The following is a 25,996-nucleotide window of genomic DNA, read 5'->3' as shown; positions in this document are numbered from 1 at the left end:
TGAAAACAAAAATCCAATGCCATTTGTGTTTTCCATTCCGATAAATATTTAATATTCAGATCTGATCAGAGAAATAAAACTACTATTGTTCATAGAATGACGTCTGAGTCGTTTTCGCGCATCGTCACAGCTCTGCGGGGGCTGGGCGGGGCTGGGAGTGGAGCAGTGGTCCTGTGCATCTCAGAGGGGGGCGGTGGGGGGGGGGGGTCAGGTTGCCAGGATAGTGACCAGGACTGAGCGCAGATGGACGAGTGCCACCCCAATCACCGAGGTGGAGTAGGTGTTCCCGGAGGCCGACAGTATAATTGTTTGTGCGGATGTGGCTTTGTCTGTGCTCGCGGTTGTTTTGGAGGTTGGGCTTGTGGCTGGGGTTGTGTTGTCTGCAGCCAGTGTGGGCTCGAGGTACGACGCGTTGTTGTCCGAAATGTTGTTCATCTCCGGGACGAGCTGAGTGACGAAGACTTCCTTAGCTTTCTGCCGCATCACCACTGCCTCACCGCCATACTGCTTGAAGTTGAACTTCTTGCCATAGCGGGCGGTGATGTGCTCAATCCAGTGGAGGTAAGGCCTGGTGATGGTGAAGACCCCCGGCCAACGGTGCTGGCAATCGCTCACCCAGCTCACCACCCCGATCACAAAATACTGACTCCTGTTCTTGATCTTGCAAGCCACGGGTCCTCCGGTGTCTATCAGACAGGCGTCGCTCTCGTTCAAATGGAAGTCCATGCACATCATGGATGATCGGAGGGTGCCGCTGAAGATGGTGGCATTGCAGTGATTGGGAGAGATGATGCTGACCAGGGCTTCTTGCAGGGCGTCCGACTTTCCTTCCCCTGTCTTCATCCAGCCTGTGATGTAACAAGTAGCCCAACGATTCTGAAAGAAGAGATCGTTGTGGGGGAAGCAGATGGGCGTGACATGTTCCCCGAAGCCGATGGGCTCCAGTATCCTCACCAGGGCGATGTCGTTGTCCCCCGTCTGCTCATTGAAGCCCTCGTGCAAGATGATGTTGTGAGGGTTGGAGTAGTGCGCCCAGGTCTCGGGGCTCAGCTGCCGGTTGAGCCCGACCACCACCACCATCTCCTGGAGGCTGTGAGTGACTGGCGGCAAGAAGCAATGGGCGGCGGTGATGACCCAGTACTCACTCAGGATAGCCCCGCCGCAGAAGTGCCGGTTCTCTGCCGACAGCTCCAGGCTCACCTGCCACGGCCAGGCCTCGGACTGCTGCTCCTTCTCGCGGACAGCCTTGGTCACTCCTTTGCTGGTCACCTTCCGAATGCCGCATTTGATGGCGCCCTGGGCCAGGAGCGGAGCGTCCAGGAGAAGCATGGGGATCACCAGCACAAGGACAGAGACATATGTCATCGCGGGTGTGTCTCAACACATCTTGGCCGGCGGAGGACAGTGGGCCCTTCAGAAGGTGGGTTGGGTTGAGATATGTTAAGTTGGGTTCAGTTGAGTTGGGTTCAGTTGAGTTGGGTTGAGTTGGGTTGGGTTGGGTTGGGTTGGGTTGGGTTGGGTTGAGTTGGTTCAGTTGAGTTGAGTTGCTTGAGTTGAGAGATTGGGCAAGCTGTGCTCTATTCTGTAGGAGGGGGCGAGGCGAGGATGAAAGAGTCTTGCCAGATCTGAAGCTTTGCCTTTGTGGGATCACAGCTCTTTGACACACAGAGAGGGTCATGTGCTCAGCCAGGAAGCGATGACATCACTGGCAATTATGATGTCACTGCAGCTTTAAATGTTTTCAAACTCTGCTCATTGCCATTCGTCAGCCGGCCCCCTCCTCACCCCTCCCGCCCCCCTAAGCCCCCCGCCCTCCCCCCCCCACCCCCTCATCCCTACCCAATATATCACTATCACTTCTGCCAAATCCTTGTGTATCAGCTATGGTTCAAGGGTAGCACTCCCACCTCTGAGTCAAGAAGGTGGTAGGTTCAAGCTCCAAAGACCCAAGCCCATAATCCAGGCTGACAGTCCTAGTGTAGTACTGAGGGAGAGCCGCACTGTCGGAGGGGCAGTACTGAGGGAGAGCCGCACTGTCGGAGGGGCAGTACTGAGGGAGTGCCGCACTGTTGGAGGGGCAGTACTGAGGGAGTGCCGCACTGTCGGAGGGGCAGTACTGAGGGACTGCCGCACTGTCGGAGGGGCAGTACTGAGGGAGAGCTGCACTGTCGGAGGGGCAGTACTGAGGGAGTGCCGCACTGTCGGAAGGGCAGTACTGAGGGAGTGCCGCACTGTCGGAGGGGCAGTACTGAGGGAGCGCCGCACTGTTGGAGGGACAGTACTGAGGGAGTGCTGCACTGTCGGAGGGGCAGTACTGAGGGAGTGCTGCACTGTCGGAGGGGCAGTACTGAGGGAGCGCCGCACTGTCGGAGGGGCAGTACTGAGGGAGCGCCGCACTGTCGGAGGGACAGTACTGAGGGAGTGCCGCACTGTCGGAGGGGCAGTACTGAGGGAGTGCCGCACTGTTGGAGGGGCAGTACTGAGGGACTGCCGCACTGTCGGAGGGGCAGTACTGAGGGAGAGCTGCACTGTTGGAGGGGCAGTACTGAGGGAGTGCCGCACTGTCGGAAGGGCAGTACTGAGGGAGTGCCGCACTGTCGGAGGGGCAGTACTGAGGGAGCGCCGCACTGTTGGAGGGACAGTACTGAGGGAGTGCTGCACTGTCGGAGGGGCAGTACTGAGGGAGTGCCGCACTGTCGGAGGGGCAGTACTGAGGGAGCGCCGCACTGTCGGAGGGGCAGTACTGAGGGAGCGCCGCACTGTCGGAGGGGCAGTACTGAGGGAGCGCCGCACTGTCGGAGGGACAGTACTGAGGGAGTGCCGCACTGTCGGAGGGGCAGTACTGAGGGAGAGCCGCACTGTTGGAGGGGCAGTACTGAGGGAGCGCCGCACTGTCGGATGGGCAGTACTGAGGGAGTGCCGCACTGTTGGAGGGGCAGTACTGAGGGAGTGCCGCACTGTCGGAGGGGCAGTACTGAGGGAGAGCTGCACTGTCGGAGGGGCAGTACTGAGGGAGTGCCGCACTGTCGGAAGGGCAGTACTGAGGGAGTGCCGCACTGTCGGAGGGGCAGTACTGAGGGAGTGCCGCACTGTCGGAGGGGCAGTACTGAGGGAGCGCCGCACTGTCGGAGGGGCAGTACTGAGGGAGAGCTGCACTGTCGGAGGGGCAGTACTGAGGGAGAGCTGCACTGTCGGAGGGGCAGTACTGAGGGAGTGCCGCACTGTCGGAAGGGCAGTACTGAGGGAGTGCCGCACTGTCGGAGGGGCAGTACTGAGGGAGTGCTGCACTGTCGGAGAGGCAGCACTGTCGGAGGTGCCGTCTTTCGGGTGAGAAGTTAAACCGAGGCCCCGTCTACTCTCTCATGCACATAAAAGGTCGCGAGGCAATTTCGAAGAACAGCAGGGGAGTCCTCCCCGGTGTCGTGGGGGCAATATTTATCCCTCAACCAACATATTAAAACAGATGAACTAGTCATTCTCACATTGTGTTTGTGGGAATTTGCTGTCCTTCATTACAACAGTGAATACATTTTAAAAAAATACTTAATTGGCTGTGCAGCATTTTAGGATGTCCTGAGGTTGTGAAAGGCGCTATAGAAATGCAAGTTTCTTTAATTGCAGGTTGGCATCACCGTTATTTCTACAACAATATGATTTCCCAGTCAGCAAATGGTGCTGTCGTTCAAGGAAACCTGGTTCATTTCACTGCTGCCCCCTGGGGGGGAATATATGATCACTCAGCCTTCAATACAACTGTACTGCACAGGAGTTACAGCATAGAAACAGGTCATTGGGCCCACCGCTCCGTGCCGGGGTTTATGCTCCACACCAGCCCCCTTCCACCCCTCTCCATCTCACCCCATCACCATATCCTTCTATTCCTTTCTCCCTCATGTGTTTATCTAACTTCCCCTTAAATACATCGATACCTATTCACCTCAACCCCTCCCTGTGGCAGCGAGTTCCACATTCTCACCGCTCTCTGGGAAAAGGAGTTTCTCCTGAATTCACCATTGGATTTATTAGTGAGTGTCTTATATTGACGGCCCCTAGTTCTGGTCTCCCCACAAGTGGAAACATCCTCTCTCCTATCAAACCCCTCCATAACTTTAAAGACCTCCATCAGGTCACCCCTCAGCCTTCTCTTTTCTCGAGAAAAGAGCCCCAGTCTTTTCTGATAGTTATACCCTCTTAGATCTGGCATCATCTGGTTGTATTGGCATACACAACAACCGTGGCTGCAGTGTGTACCATCTACAAGCCAAGGCTTCTTCGGCAGCACCTCCCAAACCCACGACCTCTACCACCAGAAGGACAAGGGCAGCAGGCGCATGGGAACACCACCACCTCCACGTTCCCCTCCCAGTCACACACCATCCTGACTGGGAAATATATCGGCCGTTCCTTCATCGTCGCTGGGTCACAATCCTGGAACTCCCTCCCTAACAGCACTGTGGGAGCACCTTCACCACACGGACTGCAGCGGTTCAAGAAGGCGGCTCACCACCACCTTCTCAAGGGGCAATTAGTGATGGTCAATGACAGCGACGTCCTCACCTCGAGAACAAATAGAAAAAACATAAGCAAGATCCCACAAACGTGAAACAAATGAATGACCAAAGAATTGTTTTTGGTCTCGTTGGTTGAGGGGTGAAGATTGTCAATATATGTGTCCGTGTAACAAGCCTGTGGACCAGAAATTCAAGCCTTAGTTATCCAGATATCTTTTATTCTGTTGTTTTTTGATATTCCATGCAATGTCACTCCAGGAACAATATCGAATGAAAATGACCCTCCTTCAGCGAGTTAGGAGTATCCAGTGTAGGAACGATGATGGACTCGCATTTATAACACAGAAACATAGAAACATAGAAAATAGGTGCAGGAGTAGGCCATTCGGCCCTTTTAGCCTGCACCGCCATTCAATGAGTTCATGGCTGAACATGCAACTTCAGTACCCCATTCCTGCTTTCTCGCCATACCCCTTGATCCCCCGAGTAGTAAGGACTTCATCTAACTCCTTTTTGAATATATTTAGTGAATTGGCCTCAACAACTTTCTGTGGTAGAGAATTCCACAGGTTCACCACTCTCTGGGTGAAGAAGTTTCTCCTCATCTCGGTCCTAAATGGCTTACCCCTTATCCTTAGACTGTGTCCCCTGGTTCTGGACTTCCCCAACATTGGGAACATTCTTCCTGCATCTAACCTGTCTAACCCCGTCAGAATTTTAAACGTTTCTATGAGGTCCCCTCTCATTCTTCTGAACTCCAGTGAATACAAGCCCAGTTGATCCAGTCTTTCTTGATAGGTCAGTCCCGCCATCCCGGGAATCATTCTGGTGAACCTTCGCTGCACTCCCTCAATAGCAAGAATGTCCTTCCTCAGGTTAGGAGACCAAAACTGTACACAGTACTCCAGGTGTGGCCTCACCAAGGCCCTGTACAACTGTAGCAACACCTCCCTGCCCCTGTACTCAAATCCCCTCGCTATGAAGGCCAACATGCCATTTGCTTTCTTAACCGCCTGCTGTACCTGCATGCCAACCTTCAATGACTGATGTACCATGACACCCAGGTCTCATTGCACCTCCCCTTTTCCTAATCTGTCACCATTCAGATAATAGTCTGTCTCTCTGTTTTTACCACCAAAGTGGATAACCTCACATTTATCCACATTAGACTTCATCTGCCATGCATTTGCCCACTCACCTAACCTATCCAAGTCGCTCTGCAGCCTCATAGCATCCTCCTCGCAGCTCACACTGCCACCCAACTTAGTGTCATCCGCAAATTTGGAGATACTACATTTAATCCCCTCGTCTAAATCATTAATGTACAGTGTAAACAGCTGGGGCCCCAGCACAGAACCTTGCGGTACCCCACTAGTCACTGCCTGCCATTCTGAAAAGTCCCCATTTACTCCTACTCTTTGCTTCCTGTCTGACAACCAGTTCTCAATCCATGTCAGCACACTGCCCCCAATCCCATGTGCTTTAACTTTGCACATTAATCTCTTGTGTGGGACCTTGTCGAAAGCCTTCTGAAAGTCCAAATATACCACATCAACTGGTTCTCCCTTGTCCACTCTGCTGGAAACATCCTCAAAAAATTCCAGAAGATTTGTCAAGCATGATTTCCCTTTCACAAATCCATGCTGACTTGGACCTATCATGTCAGCTCTTTCCAAATGCACTGCTATGACATCCTTAATAATTGATACCATCATTTTACCCACTACCGGTGTCAGGCTATAATTCCCTGTTATCTCTCTCTCTCCTTTTTTAAAAAGTGGGGTTACATTGGCTACCCTCCACTCCATAGGAACTGATCCAGAGTCAATGGAATGTTGGAAAATGACTGTCAATGCATCCGCTATTTCCAAGGCCACCTCCTTAAGTACTCTGGGATGCAGTCCATCAGGCCCTGGGGATTTATCGGCCTTCAATCCCATCAATTTCCCCAACACAATTTCCCGACTAATAAGGATTTCCCTCAGTTTCTCCTCCTTACTAGACCCTCCGACCCCTTTTATATCCGGAAGGTTGTTTGTGTCCTCCTTAGTGAATATCAAAGTACTTGTTCAATTGGTCTGCCATTTCTTTGTTCCCCGTTATGACTTCCCCTGATTCTGACTGCAGGGGACCTACGTTTGTCTTTACTAACCTTTTTCTCTTTACATATCTATAGAAACTTTTGCAATCCGTCTTAATGTTCCCTGCAAGCTTCTTCTCGTACTCCATTTTCCCTGCCCTAATCAAACCCTTTGTCCTCCTCTGCTGAGTTCTAAATTTCTCCCAGTCCCCGGGTTCGCTGCTATTTCTGGCCAATTTGTATGCTACTTCCTTGGCTTTAATACTATCCCTGATTTCCCTTGATAGCCACAGTTGAGCCACCTTCCCTTTTTTATTTTTACGCCAGACAGGAATGTACAATTGTTGTAGTTCATCCATGCGGCCTCTAAATGTCTGCCATTGCCCATCCACAGTCAACCCCTTAAGTATCATTCGCCAATTTATCCTAGCCACTTCACGCCTCATACCTTCAAAGTTAGCATTCTTTAAGTTCTGGACCATGGTCTCTGAATTAACTGTTTCATTCTCCATCCTAATGCAGAATTCCACCATATTATGGTCACTCTTCCCCAAGGGGCCTCGCACAACGAGATTGCTAATTAATCCTCTCTCATTACACAACACGCAGTCTAAGATGGCCTCCCCCCTAGTTGGTTCCTCGACATATTGGTCTAGAAAACCATCCCTTATGCACTCCAGGAAATCCTCTTCCACCGTATTGCTTCCAGTTTGGTTAGCCCAATCTATGTGCATATTAAAGTCACCCATTATAACTGCTGCACCTTTATTGCATGCACCCCTAATTTCCTGTTTGATGCCCTCCCCAACATCACTACTACTGTTTGGAGGTCTGTACACAACTCCCACTAACGTTTTTTGCCATTTGGTGTTCTGCAGCTCTACCCATATAGATTCCACATCATCCAAGCTAATGTCCTTCCTAACTATTGCCTTAATCTCCTCCTTAACCAGCAATGCTACCCCACCTCCTTTTCCTTTTATTCTATCCTTGCTGAATGTTGAATACCCCTGGATGTTGAGTTCCCAGCCCTGATCATCCTGGAGCCACGTCTCCGTAATCCCAATCACATCATATTTGTTAACATCTATTTGCACAGTTAATTCATCCAATTTATTGCGGATACTCCTTGCATTAAGACACAAAGCCTTCAGGCTTGTTTTTTTAACACCCTTTGTCCTTTGAGAATTTTGCTGTACAGTGGCCCTTTTTGTTCTTTGCCTTGGGTTTCTCTGCCCTCCACTTTTCCTCATCTCCTTTCTGTCTTTTGCTTTTGCCTCCTTTTTATTTCCCTCTGTCTCCCTGCATTGGTTCCCATCCCCCTGCAATATTAGTTTAACTCCTCCCCAACAGCACTAGCAAACACTCCCCCTAGGACATTGGTTCCGGTCCTGCCCAGGTGCAGACCGTCCGGTTTGTACTGGTCCCACCTCCCCCAGAACCGGTTCCAATGCCTCAGGAATTTGAATCCCTCCCTGCTGCACCACTGCTCAAGCCACATATTCATCTGCGCTATCCTGCGATTCCTACTCTGACTAGCACGTGGCACTGGTAGCAATCCCGAGATTACTACTTTTGAGGTCCTACTTTTTAATTTAGCTCCTAGCTCCTTAAATTCGTTTTGTAGGACCTCATCCCTTTTTTTACCTATGTCGTTGGTACCAATGTGCACCACGACAACTGGCTGATCTCCCTCCCTTTTTAGAATGTCCTGCAGCCGCTCCGAGACATCCTTGACCCTTGCACCAGGGAGGCAACATACCATCCTGGAGTCTCGGTTGCGGCCGCAGAAACGCCTATCTATTCCCATTACAATTGAATCCCCTATCACTATTGCTCTCCCACTCTTTTTCCTGCCCTCCTGTGCAACAGAGCCAGCCACGGTGCCATGAACTTGGCTGCTGCTGCCCTCCCCTGATGAGTCATCCCCCTCAACAGTACCCAAAGCAGTGTATCTGTTTTGCAGGGGGATGACCACAGGGGACCCCTGCACTACCTTCCTTGCACTGCTCTTCCTGTTGGTCTTCCATTCCCTATCTGGCTGTGGACCCTTTCCCTGCGGTACGACCAACTCGCTACACGTGATACTCACGTCATTCTCAGCATCGTGGATGCTCCAGAGTGAATCCACCCTCAGCTCCAACTCCGCAACGCGGTCCGTCAGGAGCTGGAGGAGGATATACTTCCCGCACACGTAGTCGTCAGGAACACTGGTGTCGTCCCTGAGTTCCCATATGGTACAGGAGGAGCATAACACGTGACCGAGCTGTCCTGCCATGACTTAACCCTTGGATAGGCAACAACAATGTTAAAGTTTACTCACTGTTATATCGCCCCCTATGCCACAATACTTCACAGCCAACTAATTACCTTTGAATTGCTGTATAGCAAGCACCCACTAACAACCATGACATCAACGACCAGGGAATATGTTTTGGATGCAGGATCAATGTTGAGCAGGACACCAGGAAGAACTCCCCTGCTCTTCTTTCAACAGTGGCCGTGCATTCTTTTATATCCACCTGAGAGAGCAGCCTCGGTTTAACATCTCATACGAAAGATGACACCTCTGACAGTGCAGCGCTCCCTCAGTACTGCCCTCCGGCAGTGCGGCGCTCCCTCAGTACTGCCCTCCGACAGTGCGGTGCTCCCTCAGTACTGCCCTCCGGCAGTGCGGCGCTCCCTCAGTACTGCCCTCCGACAGTGCGGTGCTCCCTCAGTACTGCCCTCCGGCAGTGCGGCGCTCCCTCAGTACTGCCCCTCCTACAGTGCGGTGCTCCCTCAGTACTGCCCCTCCGGCAGTGCGGCGCTCCCTCAGTACTGCCCTCCGACAGTGCAGCACTCCCTCAGTACTGCCCTCCGACAGTGCGGCACTCCCTCAGTACTGCCCCTCCGACAGTGCACTGCTCCCTCAGCACTGCCCCTCCGACAGTGCACTGCTCCCTCAGTACTGCCCCTCCGACAGTGCGGCACTCCCTCAGTACTGCACGTCCAACAGTGCACTGCTCCCTCAGTACTGCCCCTCCGACAGTGCGGCACTCCCTCAGTACTGCCCCTCCAACAGTGCACTGCTCCCTCAGTACTGCTCCTCCGACAGTGCAGCACTCCCTCAGTACTGCCCTCCGACAGTGCGGCACTCCCTCAGTACTGCCCCTCCGACAGTGCGGCGCTCCCTCAGTACTGCCCCTCCGACAGTGCGGCGCTCCCTCAGTACTGCCCCTCCGACAGTGCGGCGCTCCCTCAGTACTGCCCCTCCGGCAGTGCGGCGCTCCCTCAGTACTGCCCTCCGACAGTGCGGCACTCCCTCAGTACTGCCCCTCCGACAGTGCGGCGCTCCCTCAGTACTGCCCCTCCGACAGTGCGGCGCTCCCTCAGTACTGCCCCTCCGACAGTGCGGCACTCCCTCAGTACTGCCACTCCGACAGTGCGGCGCTCCCTCAGTACTGCCCCTCCGACAGTGCGGCGCTCCCTCAGTACTGCCCCTCCGACAGTGCGGCGCTCCCTCAGTACTACCCTTCCGACAGTGCGGCGCTCCCTCAGTCCTGTGACAATGTGTCAGCCTGGATTATGGGTTCAAGAGCTGGAGCGGGGCTTGAACCCACAACTTCCTGACTTAGAGGCAAGAGTTCTAACCACTGAGTCAAACTGACAAACTTTATAAAAATATTTACTTCATCCAATATTAGCATGGACACGTTGCTTAAGAAGCTCTTTATAAGAATGCAAAACAATTTTGAGGGGTCGGATGTTTCAAAGTTGATGTTGCAGAGTTGGAGATTTGCAATGTTGTCAGTGTATTGTGATGTAGATGCGGGAGAGAGCAGCTCTTTCTGCACAGTCAATAGTTAATATAAATTAGGATGCATTCAAAATCTATCGGCTCGCAGGTCAGAAAGGAAGGAAACGGCAGGTTCTGTTGTGGCTGATCACATCCTTCATTGCTCTGTACCTCTCAATCAGCAGAGTGTATGGGAATCGCAACCCAGCAAGGTCACAGCGGAGCTGGTTGCAGCTCATGAAACAGTGGGCCACCGATCCTGATGCTTTTCGGAGCCCCGCAGTGATCAGGAACCCATGGTGGAGCTGAAAGAATATCCTTCAGTCACTTAACGATGTTTCATTGATTGGCCGTTTGAAAAACCTGCAAAAGTAAAGCTTAATGAAAATGCAAAAACCTTTTACATTCTTGCCAAAGACCGCTGACAACAAACTGATGGAATGGAAGTGTGAAACGCTTCCAGGTACGCCCTGCTAACACACACCTGTCCAGGTACATCCTACTAACACACACCTGTCCAGGTACACCTTGCTAACACACACCTGTCCAGGTACATCCTACTAACACACACCTGTCCAGGTACGCCCAGCTAACACACACCTGTCCAGATACATCCTACTAACACACACCTGCCCAGGTTCCTACTAACACACACCTGCCCAGGTACGCCCAGCTAACACACACCTGTCCAGGTACATCCTGCTAACACACACCTGTCCAGGTACATCCTACTAACACACACCTGTCCAGGTACATCCTGCTAACACACACCTGTCCAGGTACATCCTGCTAACACACACCTGTCCAGGTACATCCTGCTAACACACACCTGTCCAGGTAAGCCCTGCTAGCACACACCTGTCCAGGTACGCCCTGCTAGTACACACCTGTCCAGGTACATCCTGCTAACACACACCTGTCCAGGTACATCCTGCTAACACACACCTGTCCAGATACGCTCTGCTAGCACACACCTGTCCAGATACATCCTACTAACACACACCTGCCCAGGTACGCCCAGCTAACACACACCTGTCCAGGTACATCCTACTAACACACACCTGTGCAGGTACATCCTGCTAACACACACCTGTCCAGGTACATCCTGCTAACACACACCTGTCCAGGTATGCCCTGCTAGCACACACCTGTCCAGGTACATCCTGCTAACACACACCTGTCCAGGTACATCCTGCTAACACACACCTGTCCAGGTACATCCTGCTAACACACACCTGTCCAGGTACGCCCAGCTAACACACACCTGTCCAGGTACGCCCTGCTTCTTCGTTGCTCTGAGGTCCTTGAGTCACCTGACAGTGTGCGACAGGAGTCACCTGGAGTCCAGACTGGTCAAGGGAGCCAGGTTCCCTTCCCGGAAGGACATTAGTGAACCAGTTGGATTTTTACAACAATCCGGCAATTTTCGTGTCATTTTCTTTTCTTGGTACCAAACCAGAAATTTGACTCCAGTTTCACAATCCTGCCATAGGTAGGATTTGAACTTATGACCTACTACATTACTAATCCAGTCACCATACCTGCTCGACTACCCCTGTTACTAGTTAAAAGCATGAAATCCAAACAATATGCAGTAATAATTGCAGAGGCAAAAGAACCAAAAAAGAAAGAAAGACTTGCATTTCTATAGCATCTTTCACGACCACCGGACATCTCAAAGCACTTTGCAGCCAATGAAGTACTTTTGAAGTGTAGTCACTGTTGTAATGTGGGAAACGCGGCAGCCAATTTGCGCACAGCAAGCTCCCACAAACAGCAATGTGATAATGAACATATAATCTATTTTTGCTATGTTGACTGAGGGATAAATATTGGCCAGGACAGCAGGAATAACTCCCTTGGTCTTCTTCAAAAGTGTGCCATGGGATCTTTTACACCTGAGAGCGCAGACAGGGCCTCAGTTTAATGTCTCATCCAAAAGACGGCACCTCCAACAGTGCAGTGTTCCCTCAGTACTGCCCCTCTGACAGTGCGGCACTCCCTCAGTACTGCCCCTCTGACAGTGCGGCACTCCCTCAGTACTGCCCCTCCGACAGTGCGGCACTCCCTCACTACTGCCCCTCTGACAGTGCAGCACTCCCTCAGTACTGCCCTTCGAACAGTGTGGCACTCAGCACTGCACTGGGAGAGTCAGCCTGGATTTTGTGCTCAAGTCCCTGGAGTGGGACTTGAACCCACAACATTCTGACTCAGAGGCGAGTGTGCTGCCCACTGAGCCACAGCAGGGAGGTGAGACATTTTTCAACACAGTTGTTGTGATCTGGAATGCGCTGCCTGAAAGGGCGGTGGAAGCAGTTTCAATGGTAATTTTCAAACGGGAATTGGATATAATTTGCAGGCGGGAGTGGGACTAAATGGATCAGCTCTTTCTAAGGTCCTTTCATGACCACCGGACGTCCCAAAGCGCTTTACAGCCAATGAAGTACTTTTTGGAGCGTAGTCACTGTTGTAATGTAGGAAACGCGGCAGCCAATTTGCGCACAGCAAGTTCCCACAAATGGGCATGATGGGCTGAACGGCCTCCTTCAATGCTGTTTGATTCTGAGAAATAGAAACTGCAATCAGAGAATCTGCAGTAACTCTTTCTTACCAGTCAGTGACGCACTTTACACACATATCAGGAAGCACAATCTTCATTGGTCTACGCCGTTCCTTGTCTGCGATTGGACACTGCCACAATTCCTCCTGCAGTTTCCAAAATACGATTCACGATTCTGCAGGAAATGGCAGGAGTGAATGTATGGCCACAGGAACAGAGGAATTGCTGGATGATGGAAGACCCAGGTCCCTCTAGTTCACCTTCTACTGTCCTGTAAGTGGCATGAAAGGAAGACCTGCATTTATATAGTGCCTTTCACAACCTCAGCACGTTCCAAAGCGATTTACAGCCAACGTGGACTTTTTGAAATGTAGTCACTGTTGTAAAGTAGGGAAAGGCGGCAGCCAATTTGCGCTCAGCCAACTCCCAGAAACAGCAATGCGATGATGATCTGTTTTTAGTGATGTTGGTTGATACCACGATAATGAGGTTGTTGCCAATCACTGCGATCAATCTCTATCAATGAGTCCACAACAGAGCCAGACACAAGGTGAGGAAAACCCCCAGTGGGGGAGAGCTTTGGGAACCAGAGGCCCAAAGTCCCCTGTTCCTCCCGCGCTCGCTGCACCCCCACACACGGTACGGCTCGCGTTACTCACATACTGGAGCACAAAACGTTGCCTTGGAACTCATTGCTGTCTGTACAGCAGAGCAGGCAGAGGACCTGGAGTTGTACTGTCGGTTTGCATTTCATGTGAGCTGAGCTTCAACAGTGACTACACTCCAAAAAATACTTCATTGGCTGTAAAGCGCTTTGGGACGTCCAGTGGTCGTGAAAGGCGCTATATAAACCCAAGTCTTTCTTTCTTCTTTCTAAACCTGCATCGGGCTGATTATTCTGCACATGAAGTGTTGTCGGTTGTGTTTTCATTGGTGGGAGGCCATGCCAGCAGTATGACACGGTGCCCGAATGGTTTCTCAGATTGGTGAAGCAGCCTCAGTGATGCACGTTGCCCTGGGCAACGGGAAGGTGGCAGGTCACCAACACCAATGGTGCAGCACCGAAAGCTGCAGCAGCCAAAGCCCGCAAAACGTCATGTGACAGTGTTTCAATGGCTCGTGTGTGCCATGCACTGTGCTACCGATCAAAACAGCAGCACCTCCCAAACCCACCACCTCTACCCCATAGAAGGACAAGGGCAGCAGGCGCATGGGAACACTATTCCCTCCAAGTTCCCCTCCCAGTCACACACCATCCCGACTTGGAAATATATCGGCCGTTCCTTCATCGTCGCTGGGTCACAATCCTGGAACTCCCTCCCTAACAGCACTGTGGGAGCACCTTCCCCACACGGACTGCAGCGGTTCAAGGCGGCGGCTCACCACCACCTTCTCAAGGGGCAATTAGGGATGGGCATATCTACAGCCAATGAAGTACTTTTTCTGAAGTGCAGTCACTGTTGTTATGTGGGGAACGCAGCAGCCAATTTGCGCACAGCAAGCTCCCACAAACAGCAATGTGATAATGACCAGATAATCTGTTTTAGTGATGTTGCTTGTGGGATAAATATTGGCTCCAGGACACCAGGGCTAACTCCCTGCTCTTCCAATAGTGCTGTGGGATCTTTTACATCCACCTGAGAGAGCAGGTGGTTTAACGTCTCATCCGAAAGGAGGTGCCCACCCAGTCAAAATAACCTTTGCCCCCCAATCTCCAATATTGTTATAACTAATAAACCAATGTGTTCAAAGAAAAGCATTTATTTTTAATGCACCAGTGTTTTTTTCTCCATGGTTTTTGCTCCCAGCAGTGTTCTGAAGATTAATTTACAATTCGTGGAGGGTTGGGAACCCTAATTCTGTCAGGAACTTGAATCTGTGGAGCTTTTTTCCTTCCTCCACTTCCAGTCGAGGCCTCACTGATTCACTATTTCCTCGATTATCTTGCTTTACTTTCTGCTCTTTTCCTGTGTCATTCACGAAGGCCCAAATGTTACTGCCCCGCCAACAATTGCAGCTTCTGTTTATGCAGAAATTTGACCTCCTACCAAACCCGCCCAACACCGCCCCATAAATAAAGCAGGAATAACCCCCTGAAAATATCAGGAACTCTCAGCGGGCCAGGCAGCAGCTGTGGCGAGCTAATGTTTCAGGTGTAGATTCTTGGTCAGACCAGGAAGAACTTACACAACCGATCAACATTAAAAAAAACAGAACATGGAATAAAACACACACACACACACACACACACACGTACAGATGCACACACTCACACACACTTACAGACACACACACACACTCGCAGATACACAGACAGACACACACTCACAGAACCACACAGATAGGTACACAGTCACAGATACAAACAGACAGACACACTCACAGATACACAGACACACACTCGCAGGTACACACAGACACACACACACTCACAGATACAAACAGACAGACACACTCACAGATACACAGACACACACTCGCAGGTACACACAGACACACACACACTCACAGATACAAACAGACAGACACACTCACAGATACACAGACACACACTCGCAGGTACACACAGACACACACACACTCACAGATACAAACAGACAGACACACTCACAGATACACAGACACACACACACTCACAGATACAAACAGACAGACACACTCACAGATACACAGACACACACTCGCAGGTACACACAGTCCGAGACACACACACACTCACAGATACATACAGGCAGACACACTCACACACAGTCCGAGACACACACACACCAGGGAAGAAATAAAATGATCTGTTTAGTACTTAAAATGGAAAAAGGCAAAGATTAAATGTCTGAAGTTATATTAAGGTTATGTTACAAGTCGATCACAATTCCCTAAATTAAATTGTTTAATGTTTAAGAACAATCTCGAGTAAAAAAAGGGAAGTAAAACTTTAGAGGCAGCTAAAGTTCAAATGATTTTAAAGTGTTTGCTAAACAATTCTCTGTGAAGGCAATGTTCCTGTGTTTGTGTGCTGCAGCCGGGGCACTAGGACCCAGTGGGAGCGCGTCTATTTCCCCTCTCTGACCACAGCAACAGTGAGTTAGTTGATTTTCCTCAAGACGCTTCATGCGTTGAGTGAAACCGCAGACATGCAGCACCGAGCCCTGCCCTTTCTGGCCACTTGAGCTCTCAGCCCTTGGTCATGTCACGGGGAGCTCTGGGCGCAGATTCCCAACTTCCAGCATGGACCAGGGCAGCGTCCTCCTGAAATTCCTCAAACAGGTGCAGAACAAGAAATCCGGCAGGGAGGAGAACATCTCCGGGGAATTCCTGGTAAGACCACTTGTTGAGTCTGCTTTTGGAAAAACCTGGGGGGAGGTGCTTTGAATTGGAGCGGCTGCTGACAGGGGGGGTGAGACTGAGCAGGCCATACTGACAGGTAGAAATGAACAAAACGTTTGGGGTGAACAGGTGGGAGAGGGAGGCAGTGGGTCTCCCTCTACTGAGAGGTCGAGACATGAGAGTCCCTGTACCCTGGGGGATATGAACCGTCACTTTCTGATCTCTCTGCTTTTTTCTGTGAAGATTGACTCGCTTACAAGTTTCACCAACAACAAAAAGTTTGCTTGCAATGATAGCGCTGTGTTCCATCAATGGTGGCTCCACACTGACTTGTAGAAGTTTGGATAGGAGGTCTATGCCAGTGTGTCACTTTTATAGGGGGAGTGAGAGGGGGGGGGGGGGAAACTGAAGGGTCTGTGTGAGTCTCAATAATTGAACGGGGTCCCGGGGAGTGTGTCAGTATTTACAGGCGGTCTCCGGGAGTGTGTCAGCATTTACAGGGGGTCCCTGGGAGTGTGCCAGTATTTACAGGCAGTCTCCGGGAGTGTGTCAGCATTTACAGGGGGTCCCCGGGAGTGTGTCAGTATTTACAGGGGGTCCCTGGGAGAATGTCAGTAGTTACAGGGGGTCCCCGGGAGTGTGTCCGTATTTACAGGGGGTCCCCGGGAGTGTGTCAGTGTTTACAGGGGGTCCCCGGGAGTGTATCAGTGTTTACAGGGGGTCCCCGGGAGTGTGTCAGTATTTACAGGGGGTCCCTGGGAGTGTGTCAGTATTTACAGGGGGTCCCCAGGAGTGTGTCAGTATTTACAGGGGGCCCTGGGAGTGTGCTAGTATTTACAGGGGGTCGCCGGGAGTGTGTCAGTATTTACAGGGGGTCCCCGGGAGTGTCAGTATTTACAGGGGGTCCCCGGGAGTGTGTCAGTGTTTACAGGGGGTCCTCGGGAGTGTGTCAGTGTTTACAGGAGGTCCCCGGGAGTGTGTCAGTATTTACAGGGGGTCCCCGGGAGTGTGTCAGTATTTACAGGAGGTCCCTGGGAGAATGTCAGTAGTTACAGGAGGTCCCCAGGAGTGTGTCAGTGTTTACAGGGGGTCGCCGGGAGTGTGTCAGTATTTACAGGGGGTCGCCGGGAGTGTGTCAGTATTTACAGGGTATGTTTTTTTGAGGGGTTTGCCTACACGGAAAAGTTTGAAACCACCGTGTCTGGATTTAACCTTCAAAATGATCCTTTTCTGTAAAGTAAGCTTATGTTAAATTCGGACCAAAATTATTCCAACCCCTTTTTAATTCCCAAGTGTCCACATCTCAGTGAAAGTCATAAAATGACCATTCTGAAGGTGTTTGAAGATATTTTCAAAGGGCGCTGGGTTGGGAGTGTTTCTGGTGAACGTGCAGTGTGATGTGGCTCTGCAGAAGCAGCAGCTCGGTGCGAGGGAAGTCTGCCGTCTCGCAGGTTCAAAATGGACACGAGGCCACATGAACCTCAACAGTAAAACTTGAGGGACAAGGTCATTTGTCGGGGAATGTAGAGAATGCAGCCTCCTGAAATATCCTTCACATCCTCCCATACAGCATTTTGTTCAGTGCCTGTTTGTGTGTGTGTGTATTATGTATGTATAAACCTGCACCGCTGGTGGTCATAGAATCATAGAATCTTACACACAGAAGGAGGCCATTCGGCCCATCGAGCCTGTGCCGGTTCTGTGACAGAGCGATCCAATCAGTCCCACTCCCCCCGCTCTTTCCCCACAGCCCGGCACATTTTTCTGCTTCAAGTATTTATCCAATTCCCGGTTTGAAAGTTACTATTGAATCTGCTCCCACCGCCCTTTCAGGCAGCGTGTTCCCGATCACAGCAACTCACTGCGTAAAAACATTCTCCTCATCTCCCCCTCTGGTTCTATCACCGATTATCGTCAATCTGTGTCCCTCTGGTTACCGACCCTCCTGCCCCTGGAAACAATTTCTCCTGATTTACTCTGTCAAAACCCCTTATAATTTTGAACGCCTCTATCAAATCTCCCCTTAACCTTCTCTGCTTGAAGGTGAACAATCCCAGCTTGACGAGTGACACTTCAAGTCAAATATAAAACCTGATATTGCTCTCGCTAAAACTGCCGATTACAAATAGGACATAAATCCAAGTTCCATCTCATTTTATTCCAGTATTTATTTCAGAGATTGATTATTCTGTACATTTCCAGCAATTTTTGTTTCTTTTTACCAGTTTTCCAGCATTTTATCAATTTCTTTTTATTTCTACATTATTTAACAGTGGGCCCTGACGTCTATCAATGTCTGTGATAGCTCAGGGAATCGAAGGCAAATTAGTGACCTGGTTAGGAGATTGGTTAGGCGGTAGCAGACAGAGAGTAAGGATAATGGGTATGTAAGTGACTAGTGGTGTCCCACGAGGATCTGTGCTGGAACCTGAACTGCTCACTATATTTATTAATAAGAACATTAGAATTAGGAACAGGAGTTGGCCATTCGGCCCCTCGAGCCTGCTCCACCATTCAACATGATCATCTGATCTTCTACCTCAACTCCACCTTCCCGCACTATCCCCATATCCCTTAATTCCCTTTGTTCCCAAATATGTATCGACCTCTGTCTTGAATATACTTAACGACTGAGCATCCATAGCCCTCTGGGGTAGAAATTCCAAAGACTTACCACACTTTGAGTGAAGAAATTTCTCCTCATTACAGTCCTAAATGGCTGACCCCTTATCCTGAGACTGTGACCCCTGGTTCTAGACTCCCCAGCCAGGGGAAACATCCTCCCTACATCTAACCTGTCAAGCCCCTTAAGAATTTTATATATTTCAATGAGATCACCTCTCATTCTTCTAAACTCTGGGGAATATAAGCCTAGTCTGCTCAATCTCTCCTCATAGGGCAATCCCCCATCCCAGGAATCAGTCTGGTGAACCTTCGTTGCACTCCCTCTAAGGCAAGTATGTCTTTCCTTGCGTAAGGAGACCAAAACTGCACACAATACTCCAGGTGTGGTCTCACCAGGGCCCGATATAATTGCAGTAAGACATCTTTACTCTTATACTCAAATCCTCTTGTAATAAAGGCCAACATACCATTTGCTTCCTAATTGCTTGCTGTACCTGCATGTTAACTTTCAGTGATTGGTGTACAAAGACACCCAGGTCCCTCTGAACACCAACATTTCCCAATCTCTCACCATTCAGAAAATATTTTCCTTTTTTGTTATTCCTATTAAAATGGATAATTTAACACTTTCCCACATTGTATTCCATTTGCCATGTTCTTGCCCACTCAGTCAACCTGCCTATATCTCGCTGCAGCCTCTTTGTGTCCTCCTCACAGCTTACTTTCCCACCTAACTTTGTATCATCAGCAAACTTGGATCCGTTACACTCCGTCCCTTCATCCAAATCATTGATATAGATTGTGAATAGCTGAGACCCAAGCACTGATCCTTGTGGTACCCCACTAGTTACAGTCTGCCAATCCAAAAAAGTCCTGTTTATTCCTACTCTCTGTTTTCTGTCCGTTAACCAATCCTCAATCCATGCTAGTATATTACCCCAATCCCATATGTTACTAATTTTATGTAATGAACTGGTCAGGTGGGCAGAACAGTGGCAAATGGAATTCAGTCTGGAGAAGTGTGAGGTAATGCATTTAGGGAGGGGCTAACCAAACAAGGGAATACACATTAAATGGTAGGACACTGAGAAGTGTAGAGGAACAAAGGGATCTTGGAGTGCAGGTCCACAGATCCCTGAAGGTAGCAGGCCAGGTAGATAAGGTGGTTAAGAAGGCATACAGAATACTTGCCTTTATTAGCCGAGGCATAGAATATAAGAGCAGGGAGGTTATGCTTGAACTATAGAAAACACCAGTTAGGCCAAGCTAGAGTACTGTGTGCAGTTCTGGTCACCACATTACAGGAAAGATGTGATTGCACTAGAGAGGGTACAGAGGAGATTTACGAGGATGTAGCCTGGACTGGAGAATTTTAGCTATGAGGAAAGATTGGATAGGCTAGGTTTGTTTTTTTTGGAACAGAGAAGGTTGAGGGGAGACCTTATTGAGGTATTTAAAATTATGAGGGGCCGAGATAGAGTGGATAGGAAGGACCTATTTCCCTTAGCAGAGGGGTCAACAACCAGGGGGCATAGATTGAAAGTAATTGGTAGGAGGTTTAGAGGGGATTTGAGGGGAAATTTTTTCACCCAGTGGCTGGTGGGGGTCTGGAACTCACTGCCTGAAAGGGTGGTAGAGGCAGAAACCCTCACCACATTTTAAAAGTATTTGGATGTGCACTTGAAGTGCCGTAGCCTACAGGGCTACGGACCGAGAGCTGGAAAGTGGGATTAGGCTGGGATAGCTCTTTGTCGGCCGGCGCGGGACACAATGGGCCGAAATGTCCTCCTTCCGTGCTGTAAATTTCTAATGATTCTTTGAATAACCTCTTCTGTGGCACCTTATCGAATGCTTTTTGGAAATCCAAATACATTATATCCACTGGTTCCCCCTTATCCATCCTACTGTTACATCTTCAAAAAACTCAAACAGATTTGCCAAACATGATTTCTCTTTCATAAAACCTTGTTGATTCTGCCTAATCATGTTAAGATTTTCTAAGTGCCCTGTTACCATATCCCCAATAACAGATTCTAGCATTTTGCCTGCTACTGATGTCAGGTTAACTGGCCTATAGTTCCCCGTTTTTTCTCTTCCTCCTTTCTTAAACAGCGGGGTTATGTTTTCTACCTTCCAATCCGTGGGGAATGTTCTAGAATAGAGGGAGTTCTGGAACATTAATACCAGTGCACCCACTATCTCTGCAGCTACCACTTTTAAAACCCGAGGATGAAGGTTGTCGAGTTTAGGGGACTTGTCACTTAGTCCCATTCATTTCTCCCGTACTATGTCTTTACTTGTACTGATTTTTTTAAGTTCCTCATTCTCTCTCAATCCTTGGTTCCCCATTATTTCCGGAATGTTTTTTATGTCTTCTACCATGAAGACAGATACAAAGTATTTGTTTAATGTCTCTGTCATTTCCCTTATTGCCATTATCATTTCTCGCGTCTCTGCCTCTAATTACTTTCATTAATCTCTTCCTATTTACACACCTATAGAAATGTTTACAATCTGTTTTTATGTCTTTTGCTAATTTACTCTCATATTCTTAATAGTCATATTGATTTAATGACTTGGATATCACAATAGAGAGCCATCCATCCAAGTTTACTGATGACACAAAGATTGGCAGCACAGTCAGTAGTGTAGACGGGAGAATAAAATTACAGAGAGACATCGATAGATTCAGTGAATGGGCACAACTGTAGCAGGTGGATTTCAGCGCAGGTAAGTGTGAGGTCATTCATTAAAGGGTAGATCCGAGTGTTACTGAAATGGTGAAAAGCTCAGAACAGCATTGGTCCAAAGAGATTGAGGGGCCGTGTACACACATCGTCAAAATGTAGTCAGTAACAAAACATAATCATAAAGACTGATGGAATGTTCGACTTTATAACTGAAGGCTAGACTATAAAGAGGAGGAATTTTTACTGTCGCTACACAAAGCCCTGGTTAGACCACATCTGGAGCACTGGGTACAGTCTGGGCCCCACACCTTCGCATATACTGGCCTTGGAAGGACCGCAGCACAGAGTCACCCGAATGTTACCCAGGCTCCAAGGGTTAGATTATGAGGAGAGATTACATAAACTGGGCTTGTGTTCCCTGGAATATAGAAGGTTAAGGGGTGATTTGATTGAGGTTTTTAGGATTTTGAAAGGAGTTGATGGGGTAGATCGAGAGAAACTATTTCCTCTGGTGGGGGGAGTCCAGAACAAGGGGCAGAACCTTAAAATTAGAGCCAGGCCGTTTAGGGTGATGTCAGGAAGCACAAAGGGTGCTGGTAATCTGGAACTCTCTTCCCCCGAAAGGTTGTGGATGCCGGGGGGTCAAATGGAGCTTCCAAGACTGAGATCGATGTATTTTTGTTGGGTAAGGGTATGGAGGGGTACGGAGCAAAGACTAGAAAATGGGAGTCGATAGGCACCATCTGATTGAATGGTGGAACTGGCTTGAGTGGCTGAATGGCCTCGTCCTGTTCCTAATGCTTCTAACTTGCTTCCCAAATCTCTTGCCGAGAGAATTTTGGAACAAGTGTGAAGGGAACCTAAACCATATCAGGATGCGAAAGAGGCCAGAATTAGAGGAGCGCAGAGATCTTGAGGGGTTGTGGGGCTGGAGGAGATTACAGAGATAGGGAGGGGCGAGGAGGCCATGGAAGGATTTGAACACGAGGATAAGAATTTTAAAATGGAGGCATTGCCGGACCGGGAGCCAATGTAGGTCAGCGAACACAGTGGGTGATGGTTGGCATGCAGGTACAGCAGGCGGTTAAGAAAGCAAATGGCATGTTGGCCTTCATAGCGAGGGGGATTTGAGTACAGGGGCAGGGAGGTGTTACTACAGTTGTACAGGGCCTTGGTGAGGCCACACCTGGAGTATTGTGTACAGTTTTGGTCTCCTAACTTGAGGAAGGACATTCTTGCTATTGAGGGAGTGCAGCGAAGGTTCACCAGACTGATTCCCAGGATGGCAGGACTGACATATCAAGAAAGACTGGATCAACTGGGCTTGTATTCACTGAAGTTCAGAAGAATGAGAGGGGATCTCATAGAAACGTTTAAAATTCTGACGGGTTTAGACAGGTTAGATGCAGGAAGAATGTTCCCAATGTTGGGGAAGTCCAGAACCAGGGGTCACAGTCTGAGGATAAGGGGTGAGCCATTTAGGACCGAGATGAGGAGAAACTTCTTCACCCAGAGTGGTGAACCTGTGGAATTCTCTGCCACAGAAAGTTGTTGAGGCCAATTCACTAAATATATTCAAAAAGGAGTTCGATGTAGTCCTTACTACTAGGGGGATCAAGGGGTATGGCGAGAAAGCAGGAATGGAGTACTAAAGTTGCATGTTCAGCCATGAACTCATTGAATGGCGGTGCAGGCTCAAAGGGCCGAATGGCCTACTCCTGCCCCTATGTTCTATGTTTCTATAACAGGACTCTGAAAACTTAGTCCACCAAAATTCTATCTTTTCTTCATCACCATCATTATTTTCAGGCAGTTGAAGGTGTATATCAATATTCTTAGCTCCCCTTTTGAGCTTCCGTGTCCCAAATTTAGTTCTGTTCATTGTGTTCTAATTTTTGACTTGTGCATAATAGTTGACGTTTATCTACGCAGTTGCACAACTGAGGTCAATCCTTTTGTTCACTGCACCCTGTAACATCACAGTTCTGCCTTCTTAACCACCCGGATTATAATCGCTCCACCATCGGTGGCCGTGCCTTCAGCTGCTTGGGCCCCAAGCTCTTTAATTCCCTCCCTAAACCTCTCCGCCTCTCTCCACCTTTAAGACGTTCCTTAAAATCGGTTACCTGCCCTGATTTCTCTTTATGTGGCTCAGTGTCAAATTTTGTTTAATCATGCTCCTGTGAAATGCCTTGAGATGTTTTACAACGATAAAGGCACTATATAAATGCAAGTTGTTATGCTGTTAGTCCAAAGTAAATGAAATTATAACCTATAACTGGTACCCCTCCCTTATAGAATCATAGAATGCTTACACCATGGAAGAAGGCCATTCGGCCCATCGATCTTTTTCCTTCAGGGACTTATCCAACTCCCTTTTGAAAGCCACGATTGAGTCTGCCTCCACCACCCTCTCAGGCAGCGCATTCCAGATCCTAACCACTCGTTGCGTAAAAATGTTTTCCCTCATGTCGCCTTTGGTTCTTCTGTCAATCGCCTTAAATCTGTGTCCTCTGGTTCTCGACCCTTCCACCAATGGGAACAGTTTCTCTCGATCTACTCTGTCCAGACCCCTCATGATTTTGAACACCTCGATCAAATCTCCTCTCAACCTTCTCTGCTCCAAAGAGAACAACCCCAGCTTCTCCAGTCTATCCCTGTCACTGAAGTCCCTCATCCCTGGAACCATTCTCGTAAATCTTTTCTGCTCCCTTTCTAAGGCCTTCACATCCTTCCTAAAGTGCCGTGCCCAGAATTGGACACAATACTCCCGTTGAGGCCAAACCAGTGTTTTTTTTTACATGTTCATCATAATTTCCTTGCTTTTGTACTCCAAGGGGCCGAAGTTCAGGTATGCCAGAAAGCTGGCACACCTATGACTTTTTACCTGGTTTTACCGCCGGGATCCATGGGACGGCCTTCCGATCGATTTTCAGGAAGTTGGTCATAGTGGAGGCGGGAGATCGGCAGGAAGGCAGGCTGAGGAGCTGAATTTGGGTCGGGACCGGGACTCCGCCGCTGTCACTCAGCGTTGGTGATGTCACAGCGCCTGTGCGTCACCACGCTCTCTCCCCTCCGTTAAAGGGGAGAGAGTCAGTCATGTTAAATCTTCGACCAGGGAGGGTTTCGGCCGGGCCAGCGGCCTGGCACCCAAGAGGGAGTGCCAGGCTGCCCATTGGCGGCCCGGCTGAACCCGTGGGCACGGTCTTGTCGGCCGACATGGTGGCCGCGGCAATGCACCCTCTCCTCGAAGGGCCGCCGCGCTACTAGGCCGCACTCACTCCAGAGAAGGCGCACGGCCAGAGAAAGCTGTTGGAGGCACCACGCGGTGATGTTGTGAGGTGAATTTCGCTCGGTTTATTTTTCAGGTGAGGCAGAGCAGCGGTGCACATTCTAATGACGCACTTGTGCCGATCATCAGCATCGGGCGGAATCGGGTCCAGGCCGAAAAATCCCTGACCTGAATTTGGGTCGGGGTGGCCAGATGACCACAAAGTGGCGGCCACAGGATTCTGTAAACGGGCAGTAACGGGTCTCTGAGACCCTGAATTTCTCCCCCTATCCTCTATTCATGAAACCCAGGATCCCGTAAACTTTTTTAATGCTTTCTCAACCTGCCCTGCCACCTTCAACGATGTGTGCACACACCCCCCCCCCCAGGTCTCTCTGTTCATACACCCCCTTTAGGATTGTACCCTTTAGTTTATATTTTCTTTCCTCATTATTTCTACCAAAATATATCACTTTTCTGCGTTAAATTTCACCTGCCACGTGTCCACCCATTCCACCAGCCTGTCTGTGGCCTTTTGTAAAGGGTTTTGAACTATTGAGGTAATAAAAATATCAGGTTGAACAATGTGCTGTCACTAAAATTCCTGGTTAAAATAAGTCTTTATATTAAAAAAATGAGTAAAAACTTGTACCAAATTGTAATTGATGGTATTTTAACGTTTGAAATACCAGCGCAGTATTTAGAAGGCACATCGCTGGTCCTTGATCTTGCAAAGGGATGAGCAGTTTGCTAAATGCCTTTTGGAACAAGCAGACCCCAAACTGTTCCAGGACTGACTGTGCTTGATGCAGCACGCATTGGGGCATTGACCAACCAGTCGTGCCAACAACCTGATTGGCTGAATAATATCTACCACACATCCTGTGAGGAAACCGCACTGTAGCATGAGAGCCCTCACTACCTCATCTGTTGCAGAGTAATGCACACTTACCTGCGCAAGGAACGCTCCCCTTCTGCTCACCAACCCCCCCCCCCCACTCCCTCAACTGCTGTAAACTCAATGGAAAGGCACTGAAGCGTGTGGATTAACATAAAGACCAAGGGTTTCGATCCATCATTCCCTGAGAGTATGGCCACGGCTACATAAAGATGTGAGAAAAGGCCGGCACGATATAAATAGGGGCTTCGAGTACAAG

General features: G+C 49.4%; 2 protein-coding genes across 3 annotated transcripts in view; one reads left to right on the top strand and one right to left on the bottom strand.

Moving 5' to 3' along the window:
• Nucleotides 1-207: 207 nt before the first annotated feature.
• On the bottom strand, nucleotides 208-1,329 carry LOC139228046 (chymotrypsin-like elastase family member 2A). The gene has a single exon (XM_070859193.1). It carries the CDS (start codon nucleotides 1,327-1,329, stop codon nucleotides 208-210), a length of 1,122 nt encoding a protein of 373 aa, XP_070715294.1.
• A 14,675-nt stretch (nucleotides 1,330-16,004) lies between these two features.
• LOC139228089 (tyrosine-protein phosphatase non-receptor type 22-like) overlaps nucleotides 16,005-25,996 on the top strand; it is a 104,068-nt gene continuing 94,076 nt past the window's right edge. For both annotated transcript variants that reach the window (XM_070859269.1, XM_070859270.1), the window contains exon 1: nucleotides 16,005-16,244. In XM_070859269.1, the coding sequence (XP_070715370.1) occupies nucleotides 16,155-16,244 (90 nt within the window). In that variant the 5' untranslated portion in view covers nucleotides 16,005-16,154. The remainder of the gene's footprint in view (nucleotides 16,245-25,996) is intronic.

Source organism: Pristiophorus japonicus, chromosome 17 (genome assembly GCF_044704955.1).
Source record: "Pristiophorus japonicus isolate sPriJap1 chromosome 17, sPriJap1.hap1, whole genome shotgun sequence".
Taxonomy (NCBI): Eukaryota; Metazoa; Chordata; class Chondrichthyes; family Pristiophoridae; genus Pristiophorus; species Pristiophorus japonicus.
The sequence above is the reverse complement of the archived record's forward strand: the minus strand, read 5'-3'. Positions and strand labels throughout refer to the sequence as shown.